This window comes from Dermacentor silvarum, chromosome 10 (assembly GCF_013339745.2).
Source record: "Dermacentor silvarum isolate Dsil-2018 chromosome 10, BIME_Dsil_1.4, whole genome shotgun sequence".
NCBI classification, from domain to species: Eukaryota; Metazoa; Arthropoda; class Arachnida; order Ixodida; family Ixodidae; genus Dermacentor; species Dermacentor silvarum.
Genome location: NC_051163.1, coordinates 106,627,395 through 106,639,146, shown reverse-complemented (window position 1 = coordinate 106,639,146; position 11,752 = coordinate 106,627,395). Strand labels below are relative to the sequence as shown.

Sequence of the window (11,752 nt, the reverse complement as noted above, 5' to 3'; positions counted from 1 at the left end):
CACGAACGCCTTCATTTCTGCTATCAACACTGACTGCTTAGAAATGGCCGTCAAGCCAGCGAGGTGTTCGTCGCGTGATGGAGGGCGACGGGTCAACGACCGCTGCATGCGTAGCTCCTCGCAACTTTGGCACAGTGTAATTATGTCTGCCACAGTCCGAGGATTTTTGGCAAGCAGCATGTTGAAGGCATCGTCTTCTATGCCTTTTGTTGTTACGGGAACTAGCGCCACCACTGAAAGACCAGTTGGACCCCAGGGGTCGCACGGAGCTGGAAGCAGGCATTCGGCGTTGGGACGTGGCAGGAAGAAGCCGCCATGTTGGCTATCTGTACCGAGTCAATAAACGCCATTGTTTCATCATAACAACTGGCGACGAGGATTAACCAAGTTTGGAGCCGGGCGGTGAGAGGCGACCAGTCGTGATGGCGAAGTTGGAGCCATTTACAGGGGAAGGAGAAGGACACGAATGGGAGGAGTACGTGAAAGTGCTGGAGCAACACTTCATCGCCAACAGCGTCTCGGTTGACAAGCGGCGTGCGGTGTTTTTGAGTTCGTGTGGAAGACCGACGTACTCGTTGCTGCGACAATTACTGACACCTCGACGACCAAGTGATGTTCAGCTCACGGAAAGTCTGCAGTTGCTTACCAATTATTAGGCACCGAAACCGTCAGTGATAGTACAGCGGTACCATTTTCATTGCCGGACACAAAGGGAGGGCGAAGCGGTCAAGGACTTAGTTGCGGAGCTGCGTAAGTTGGCAGACCCTTGTGCGTTCGGCGGGGAATTGGAAAACAACCTGAGAGACCGAATCGTACAAGGTATTCGGGATGATGCGATGAGACGCCGCCTGCTAGAAGAGTCTGAGCTAACACTGGAACGCGCTGTCAAGATCATTACCAGCACGGAAGCCGCCGTTTCAGGCGCCAAAATAATCACCGGCAAGGTGGACGGAGTGGCCATTAACCGCGTGTCAAGAACTAGCGAGGTTGGCGGTGATTGTTATTGATGCGGCGGGCGGCACCACGAGCGGTCGTGCAGGTTCCGGAATCTGCGGTGTTTTTGTTGTCAGAAGAGAGGCCATGCAGCAAAGAAATGCACAAATGGACAAGAAGCTGGAGCAAATCTGCAGGGCACGGAACATAAAGGTGGACGGCAAGTAGTCGGACTGGCGTGCGGTGAAGGTCATGGAACCGGTAGACGCGGCATCCGACGAAGAAATGGGAGAGTCAGACGTTGGCAATTTGTGGTCGCTAGAGGGCGGTTCGTCGAATACCGCTGTTCTACAGTCTGACGCTGTGAATGTTCTGGAGCCGAAGGTGCTCCCTATTTGTGCCACGGTACTCGTGGAAGGTCAGTCGCTACATATGGAAGTTTATACGGGGGCCGTCTACTCGGTGATTGGCGAAGCGGAGTTCACGAGGCTGTTTCCAGGGATGGTGCTAGAAAATTCCGATCTCAAGCTGAGAGGTTACTTCGGCGATCAATCCGTGGTCGGAGGGAAAGCGACAGTGGTGGCCAAATTTGGAGGAAAGCACGCTCGACTACCATTGTTCGTCGTCAAGAGCGGTACGCGAGCCCTGCTAGGAAGGAACTGGGCGAAAGCTTTTGGTATGCCGCTCGACAGTCTGCTGAACGTGCACTTGGTCGATGACCTGAAGGACATGATAAGCCGATTTCCTGATGTGTTTTCAGAAGGTCTCGGTAACTTTGCAGGAGTGAAGGCCAAGATAAGAGTGCCAGAGGACGTGAAACCACGTTTCTTCAGGCCGAGACCAGTACCATTTGCTTCGAAGGACATGGTGGCGCAGGAACTACAGCGGTTGCAGCGAGAAGGTATCCTCAGGCCAGTGCGGACCGCGGAATGGGCAGCACCGTTGGTTCCAGTTTTGAAGAAGGATGGAAAAATCCGATTGTGCGGGGACTTCAAGGTCACGGTAAACCGGGCAGCAGGTATCGAGATGTACCCAGTGCCACGGGTCGAAGAAATCTGGGCACAGCTGGCGGGAGGCGTGATGTTCTCCAAGTTGGATCTTCGGGATGCTACCAGCAAGTGGAGTTGGATGAGGTGTCGAAGAAATTGGTGACTATCAACACACCGCAGGGAATTTTTTTGTACAACAGACTGCCATTCGGAGTGGCATCGGCACCGGCAATTTTCCAGCGTGAAATGAAGTGTCTGCTTCGCGGTTGCCGCCGGACTGTCGTGTATTTCGATGACATACTTGTGTCTGGGGTCTTCGAAGAGGACTACCGTAACAATTTGAAAGAAGTGCTGCGGCGACTGAGTGGCGCAGGGTTAAGGTTGAAGCTTCAAAAATGCGTGTTCGAGACAACAAGCTTGGAGTACCTGGGATATGTCATCGATAAGCACGGCCTGCACCCAGCACCTGAGAAGATCGAGGCTATCGTACGAGCACCGGCCCCATCTGACACACGGGAATTGCAGAGCTACCTCGGTCTCCTCAATTTTTACCGAAGATTTCTGCCGAACTTATCAACGGTGCTGCACCCATTGCAAGTTTTCTTCAAAACAGACACGTCATGGCACTGGGGGGCCAAACAGGAAGCAGCATTTACGCAAAGCAAGCAGTTACTGTCATCTGCAGAGGTGTTAGGTTATTATGACGCCAAGTTACCTCTATTACTGTGTTGTGACACATCGCCTTATGGCATTGGAGTTGTACTGGCACATCGGATGCAGTCTGGAGAGGAGAAGCCTGGGGCGTTTGTATCAAGGCGATTAACAGCAGTTGAAAAGAACTACATCCAATTGGATAAGGAAGCGCTGGCAGTGGTGTTCGGTGTGCTGAGGTTCCACCAATTTGTGTGGGGAAGACCCTTTGACATTTTCACCGACCACAAACCGTTACTGGGTCTGTTCGGCCATGAGAGCCGCATTCCACTTCAAAGTTGGCCAAGAGTGCTCAGGTGGGCTCTGACATTGAGCGGCTACAACTACAGATTATGCTACAGACCAGGAGCGAGATTGGGAAATGCAGACGCTTTGAGTCGACTGCCGCTTGCTAAGGCTCGGCTGGAGGATTCCAGGATTCAGGATGTGTTCACGTTGGAAGGTGCATACCCAGGTGTCCTCTCAGCAGCTGTAGTGGAGTCTGCAACCAAACAGGACCCAGTGTTAGCTCCCTTACGTGTGGCGTTATGGTCTGGAGAACACTTGCCACCGAGGCAAGAGTGACGGCCTTTTGCAAACCAAATGGAGGAATTCTCGGTGATGGAGCGCTGTGTACTACGAGGGAGCCGGGTGGTTGTTCCAGTATCACTAAGGGCGGCAGTGCTGGACCTTTTGCATGAGAACCATCCTGGAGTTGAGAAAATGAAGTTAGTGGCCCGTAGTCACGTGTGGTGGCCGGGCATTGATGAGGACAATGCTACGAAGGTGGGCAGGTGCAAGGTATACCAGGTGCATGGGAATGCTCCCAAGGCATTACCAAGTCACCCCCAGCACTTCCCGGAATTTATTCATTATCAATCGATTATCGATTAGCTATTGATTGGCTATCGTATTGGGCTATTATTGCCCACGTATTTGGGCTAGACTAAGAACTACCAAGTCATTCCCAGCATTTTCCGGAATTTATTGATTATTGATCGATTATCGATTAGCTATTGATTGGCTATCGCGACGTATTGGACACGTATTTGGGCTAGGCTAAGCACTACCAAGTCATCCCCAGCATTTTTCGGAATTTATTAATTATTGCTTAGCTATTGATTGACTATCGATTGGCTATTGCAAGGTATTGGTGACGTATTTGGGGTGGGCTAAGCACTATCAAGTCATCCCAAGCATTTTCTGGAATTTATTGATTATTGATCGATTATTGATTAGCCATTGATTGGCTATCGATGACGGACTAAGCTTAAGTAGTCCCAACCGTGCTTAGCCAGGATCGGCCCGCATTTTTTGTCCGCAACGGACGGACTAATGGCCGGTTTAAGCAGCTCCGCTGTTAAAAACACGGCCTAGCTTACCTAAGAACTAGATATCGCTGTTACGGAAGCCGCATTTCAAACCTGTCTCCACCACCACCCTCATCATCATCATCATCATCATCATCAGCCTATATTTATGTCCACTGCAGGATGAAGGCCTCTCCCTGCGATCTCCAATTACCCCTGTCTCGCGCTAGCGTATTCCAACTTGCACCAGCGAATTTCCGAACTTCATCATCCCACCTGGTTTTCTGCCGTCCTCGACTGCACTTCCCTTCTCTTGGTATCCATTCTGCAGCCCTAATGGTCCACCGGTTATCCATCGTACGCACTACATGGCCTGCCCATCTCCATTTCTTCCGCTTAATGTCAACCAGAATATCGTCTATCCCCGTTTGTTCTCTGATCCACACCGCTCTCTTCCTGTCTTTTAACGTTACTCCTAATATTTTTCGTTCCATCGCTCTTTGTGCGGTCCTTAACTTGTTCTCGAGCTTCTTTGTTAACCTCCAAGTTTCTGTCCCATATGTTAGCACTGGTAGAATGCAATGATTGTACACTTTTCTTTTCAGCGACAGTGGTAAGCTCCCGGTCAGGATTTGGGAATGCCTGCCGTATGCACTGCAACCCAATTTTATTCTTCTGTAGATTTCTTTCTCATGATCAGGGTCCCCTGTGAGTAATTGACCTAGATAAACGTATTCCTTTATAGACTCTATATGCTGACTGGCGATCCTGAATTCTTGTTCGCTTGCCAGGCTATTGAACATTATCTTTGTCTTCTGCATATTCATCTTCAGCCCAATTCTTACACTTTCTCGATTAAGGTCCTCAATCATTTGTTGTAATTCGTCTCCATTGTTGCTGAATAGGACAATGTCATCTGCAAACCGAAGGTTGCTGAAATATTCGCCGTCGATCCTCACTGCTAAGCCTTCTTAGTCTATGAGCTTGAATACTTCTTCTAAGCATGCAGTGAATAGCATTGGAGAGATTGTGTCTCCTTGCCTGACCCCTTTCGTGATAGGTAACTTTCTACTTTTCTTGTGGAGAACCAAGGTAGCTGTGGAATCCTTGTAGATATTTCCAAAGATATTCACGTACGCCTCCTGTACTCCTTGATTACGCAATGCCTCTATGACTGCTCGTATCTCTACTGAATCAAATGCCTTTTCATAATCTATGAAAGCCATATAGAGAGGTTGATTGTACTCCGCAGATTTCTCGATTACCTGATTGATGACATGGATATGATCCATCGTAGAATATCCCTTCCTGAAGCCAGCCTGTTCTCTTGGTTGGCTGAAGTGTTGCCCTGATTCTATTGGAAATTAGCTTGGTGAATATTTTATACAATACTGAAAGCAAGCTAATGGGTCTATAATTCTTCAATTCTTTAACTTCTCCCTTCTTATGGATAAGTATAATGTTGGCGTTTTTCCAGCTCTCTGGTACACTTGAAGTTGTGAGGCATTGCGTATAAAGGACCGCAAGCTTTTCAAGCATGATATCTCCTCCATCTTTCATTAAATCTACTGTTATTCCATCTTCTTCGGCCGCTTTTTCTCTGGTCATGTCTTTCAAGGCCCTTCTAACCTCGTCGCTAGTTATAGAAGGAGCTTCTGTATCGGGTTCATCACTATTTCGAATGAAAGTAGCTTGGCTGTTTTGGGAACTGTACAGGTCAATATAGAATTCCTCCGCTGCTTTTACTATGTCATCGAAATTGCTGATGATATTACCATGCTTATCTTTCAGTGCATACATCTCGCCTTGTTCTATGCCAAGCTTTCTTCTTACTGATTTCTTGCTGCGTCCATATTTTACGGCTTCCTCAATCTTTCCCACGTTATAATTTCGAATATCCCTTACTTTGTTCTTGTTGATCAGTTTTGACAGTTCAGCGAATTCTATCTGATCTCTTGACTTCGAAACTTTCATGTTTTGTTGTTTCTTTATTAGGTCCTTTGTTTCTTGGGAGAGCTTAAGAGAGCTTTGGAGAGCAGTATACCTGTCTCCGACAGGTATACAAATCCTATTATGTCCGTCGCTAAGCAGACATAACGTTGCAGTCACCGAGATGCGCGTGTGCAAAAATAGTAACGCAAAACGACCGCGTACATCAGCATGTACTACATACAAAGCTGGAACAAATACGATACTCAACGCAACGCTCAACGCTTACGCGATACTCAACGCTAACGCGTTGAGTATCGCGTAAGCGTAAGCGTATCAGCGGGTAACAAACGAAATGAAAGAGCAGCAGGCACTTTTCAACGTTTGCCTCGCATGCTGCAATGAACAGCCGATGTAATTTCTTAAAATACTTGACGGATTTTTCTCGGGGGTGGAGTCGCAGAGATGTCTGGGAAGCTCGTGCGCAGTACTCAACGAGCGGGAACTGCGGTGATGTTGGTTCTACAACCAAAATGGTGGCAGTGCTATTTCCGGAAAACAGGGGCGTGCGCAGTTTGGTTGGTGGGATCGGTATATTTGACACCGTACCCGCATTTTTTTTAATCTTCTATATATCTGCCATTACGCAAGACAAAAGCAGCACGACCAGCTCGAAGCAACAGCCATGATCAGAAAAGTCCGGGACGATTCGCTAGGTAGGTTTGCTTGAAAAGTTCACGACATGATTGTCCTGCCTCAATGGAGATTGAGACGGCTATTCGCACGGTAGTGCCCGTCTTAAGCTCATAAAATTTGCTAACTCACACGGCAAGTGAGTGCTGCGAGCATCAGTCTTGCCACGTGATCTGCCTCAGCCAGCATCGTGGCATTTTTACAAGCTAGTTGGAGCAGTGATGGCACTGCTCCAAATGGAGGTCGCGACCGTGTCTTGGGCTACAGAACGCAACAAAATCGCTGCTACGATGCGTCAAGACTCGGATTCAGGGGCCGTCTCCGATATAGCGCTAAGAATTTCAATTACATCGGCTTCTCCAGCACACATCAAGAATTGATATTTTGTCCTCTTAACCTTTCCTTCTCTTCCTTCCACTGTAAGGTAGGCAACCGGGCTTAGTCCTGATTAACCTGCCTACCCTTCAATCACCGCCTTTTTTTATCGCTCTCTAGAAGCTACCAGGTTGCCTTTAGCTAACTGTCTGTAATGAAAATAATTTGAAAAGCAGACAAGCCGTGGAATGCCTTTATTTTCCTCGCTGCGCGCCCTCTCATCTTTGTCCTCGAAAGCGCTCAAGTGATCTTTGTCGTCGCCAGAATTGGCGAGCCACCACAGGGCGCCGGCAATTAAAGACGGTGCAGTACTATGTCGAACCATCGGACGTGTTTGCGTGAAGCTGGCCAAAAGAGTAATTGGGAATGCAACGGCTTCAGGTGCTCCTGCAACCGAGTTGTACAGGCTGAAATGTGGCGTATTCTGGGAAAGCAGATTCCAGTAGGTCCACAGAAACGACTGCGCCACGGCCATTGATTCGCAGTGTGAAAGTCTTCGCAGCGTGAAGCCACGAGGTGCCGGCCAATGTATGACACCTGAAGCGTACGGCGAGCACAGCGATCGTGGAAAGACGCGTGTGGAGCATGCGGTGCATGAACGGTGGTTTGCACAGATGCGCTGTCGTAGGAGTGGCATGAATCCAGAAGATGTGGGTTGTATCGTCTATGTCGGCAGAACAAGAAATGCTTTCAGACGTGTCTGGAGGACGCGAACAGACCACTTCGGCCGATAGGTGGCGAGCTGTGTGGGCACGGGAACAGTGATCACTGCGCAGCTTGTGTAATCACGGGCTTTTCACGATGCAGAATTTGCTGACGCTCCTCATCGCCTGATCATCGGCCCCGCACGGTTGTTCACCACCCATTCCGATTGTCTTGCCGGCGTTGCCGTTCCCGGTCTACCGCCCGGACCACCAGGCCTACTTCATCATGATTTGTGGCTCTGACAGCGAAGCTCAACTACAAAATGCCAACCGCGTTGACCTCGCTATGATCGCCAGTCTTTAACTGTTTAAAGTAACTAACGCGCCGATTTCACGTTCAGTAGGCACACGAACAATGCGTACAACGCAGCTCCCAATCACCGAGTTTTCACGCTGCAGGTGTGCACCGAGTTTTCCCTTGGCGCTAGAAAGTCTGACGACCCATTTTGATGCTGTTACTGTGCCCAAGAGTATTATATGAAATAGAGTGTGACTGTATCGCATTAATTTTTCTGCTTTTACGATCTGGTGACATCGAAATTATTCCCTGACCTAACACCTGCTCAGAAAATGTATCAAATATAAAATCCTTACCGGCAGCACAGAAGAAAGACCCGCCGTGGTAGCGTCACATTGTGGCTTAGGAGTTACACTGCTAAGCCCGAGGGTGTGTGATCGAATCCCGGCCACGGTGGCCACATTTAGATGGGGAGAAAATGCAATATAACTACCGCAGAACTCATATCACGATAACCGTCCACGGTAATGCGATTTAGCATTTGAGCCAATGTAGACACACGCCACACACCATATTTCGTCAATGGTCGGATGAGAAAATTAGAATGAAGACAGCATCACTAGTACGAAGACTGTACGACGGCGAATGCACGACAACTGTACGGCGATTACGCAATCACTACGATGGCGTGATAGCGGTATGAAGGCAACGGGTTGACGACGACTTTATCGCGAAGCATGTGTGACAATATTGACGTGACGACGAAGGCGGGACGCAAGTCGGATGACGAAGTTACAGTGATGACCATGGAACTAGCACTGCATCACGACAACGGTATGGCAACAAATGATTGTATGACGACGATACAATGGCGACGATGGCAATCAAATGGTGTACGGACAAAGCAATTACGATGAGTGTTGGTGGACAATGGAGTAATGATGACTGCATCACGAAACCTGTATGATGACGATGACGTGAAGGCGATATGACGAGAGTCGGATGACAATGCTGGAAAGACGACTATGCAATTAACGGCCACAAGGGCATCACGAACACAGAGAGATAGAGAATAAACTTTATGCGAAAACTTGGAGTACGCTTAAGCTTCGCCTTTAAGAGGGGAACGCGATAGCGTTTTTGGACACCGTTGACGCCGACACCGACACCGTATTTTCTGCGACATGGGCCCGATCAAAATTTAGAAAGGCTCGGTTTTCAACATTCCCCTCAACGTTGCCTAGAACCAAACTACAGTGAAAGACCATAAGAATTGGAGGGCGCGTAAGCTTTGCCTTTAAGAGTGGAATGCGATAGCATTCGAAGATCCCTGGCTGCTTATCAGGCTTTTTATTCTATGTTCAAATTACAATTCGACGCTATCACGTCTGTAGGTTGTGGTTAAGTCGTACTTTACGATCTTTCTGACGAATTTTACTTTGATAAAATTCAATTTTTTTCATTAACGCCTTGCGCCACGCGAAGGGCCCGCCCGGTAGGAGTGGTTCGGGATGATGTGGTTCGGCAAGATGATTTCCAATGCTTACGCCGACACCGATGCCGGATTTTCTGCAACACAGGGCCCTGTTAAAAGAGCACGCGAGCGTAGGTAGCTCCTCCGTTCTGCAGTGGGTGGTCCCCTCAGTCCAGGAGTCCAGAGGCCCTAGCTGCCCTTGTCGCTCGGCTGGCCAGTCGAGTCGGAGGTGGGCAGCGCTGCCTCCCATTGCCGTGTGGTGGTGTGTGTTATGGGAGTGAGTTGTGGTGTGTTTGCGCAAACCAATACCATACGGTAAAGCGTTACGCATTGATCGCCATGTGGGCATTTGTAGGAATACAGCGGCTGGTGTATGGCGTGGTAAAGACTCAAATGTAGATCTGTGTTTGTTTGGAGTTTTCGCCATATTACGGCTACCTCTCGCGTCAGAGCATTGTGAGGCGGCGGTAGTGTTCTTCGTGGAAGGCGATAGTGTTTAGGATGTGCGTGTAGGTTAATGGTACGGGCTCGAGATGGAACTGCTCCGCGCGGCCATCTCGCGGCTCCCTGTTCGACTACATAAGTTCATACCACCCAATGAGTAATGGATTGGTCGAACGTTTCAATGGCACCGTAAAGCAGATAATAAGGAAGATGTGCCAGGAAAAGCCTAAATCCGGGGAGAGTTATTTGGCTATGTTTTTGCTTATGGTGAGGTGCCACAGGTCAGCCTGGGCTTCCGTGGCATTGGTACATGCGACATGCTCCGGTATTGCTGTACTTTACTATTGCACTACCTAGTGCGCTACCCAAGCTATTGGAAAACTTGGGGCACTAGGTCGGCATGGAAGGCGTGAGGACGACGTCGTGGCGAGTCTATCACGAAACTGGAATGGCGATGGGGGAACTACCCCGACGGCATCACGACTACTAGTGGCCATGCTGGTAGACAACTCGAGTCACTGGATGGCGTAAGAGACTTGATAGATAGATAATTAGGTATGCAGATAGATAGGCTCAAAACGCCTGTAGAAGGTAAAGAATGCTAATCACAATTAAGCACCCGTGTACCGTGCATTGGGTGCACGGTAAGGAAAACCAGGTCGTCAAAATTTATTTGGAGTCACCCCCAACGGAATGCTTCATAATCATACATTGGTTTTGGCAAGCAATAGTCCAGGAATTTGTTTTAATGCGTTACCATTCATAGGATACTTCGGCCATTTTGGGGGGCTATCTATCTATCTATCTATCTATCTATCTATCTATCTATCTATCTATCTATCTATCTATCTATCTATCTATCTATCTATCTATCTATCTATCTATCTATCTATATCTATCTATCTATCTATCTATCTATCTATCTATCTAGATCTATCTATCTATCTATATCTATCTATCTATCTATCTATCTATCTATCTATCTATCTATCTATCTATCTATCTATCTATCTATCTATCTATCTATCTATCTAACCATTTCCCGCTTACCTGGGTCACTGGGTAGTCGGTGGTCGAATGGGTAGTGCATTGGGCTGCTGTGCTGAGGGAACCGGGTTCGAACTCAACCATCGGACCGACTTGCGTCACTAAGCATGTGGCAATGTGCACATACGTGCCACTCTTCAACGAACCTCTTCACATGGATCATTACGTGAGTAGAAGATGTCAAAATTTCTGACGTCACGCGAGCTGGCGTGTGAACTTCATTGTGGTGTCGCCACATGTTTTGCTTTTGCATCTTTTCTGCACTACCAAATTCCTCTCGTGGTTAGAGTTGCCGTACTGTATTCAAAAACCTGAGACCTACTGACGCCCAGGCTTTGGCACCAAGTTGAAGATGTGTCCGACATTAATTTAATCGCCTAATTGTCAACCCTTCAACAAATGAAGAAAAATATAGTTTTAGAAGAACACATAAATAGCCGACTGTTATTAGCTTAGCTCTTTGGTATCGTTTAAAGGTTAACTATGTACAACAACTTTTCACATCGGATGAATTGTTTGTAGATGAGTACGGGCTGGTAACTGTCTAATATTCTTATTAGGAGCCTCTCGGTATTAAGTAGGGAGACGACGCTCGCATGTGGTGGTTAGGGGATATGACATAAGTTCCAGAACGTCGCCTCGGAAATTGTCCAACGTGCCCTGGGCGCTGCCTAATTTCTGAGGTCATACTGGGAGTCAAGTATTTTCGGTCATGTGTCACTTTCGGCGAGTTAGAATAGTACCGTAACCCGCCGTGGTATCGCAGTGGCTTTGGCGTTGCGCTTCTGAGCCCGAGGTCGCGGGTTCAAATCCCGGCTGCGACGGCCGCATTTTGATGGGGGCAAAGTGCCAGAACGACCATGTACCGCGTTTTTGGTGCACGTTAAAAAGCCCCAGGTGGTCAAAATTATTCCGGAGTCCCACTA

The 11,752-nt window shown here is 48.2% G+C and overlaps 1 protein-coding gene across 1 annotated transcript; it reads left to right on the top strand.

The window, feature by feature from the left end:
- Positions 1-1,185: 1,185 nt before the first annotated feature.
- LOC119431744 (uncharacterized protein K02A2.6-like) lies at positions 1,186-2,085 on the top strand. The gene has a single exon (XM_037699215.1). It carries the CDS (start codon positions 1,186-1,188, stop codon positions 2,083-2,085), a length of 900 nt encoding a protein of 299 aa, XP_037555143.1.
- Positions 2,086-11,752: the final 9,667 nt, after the last annotated feature.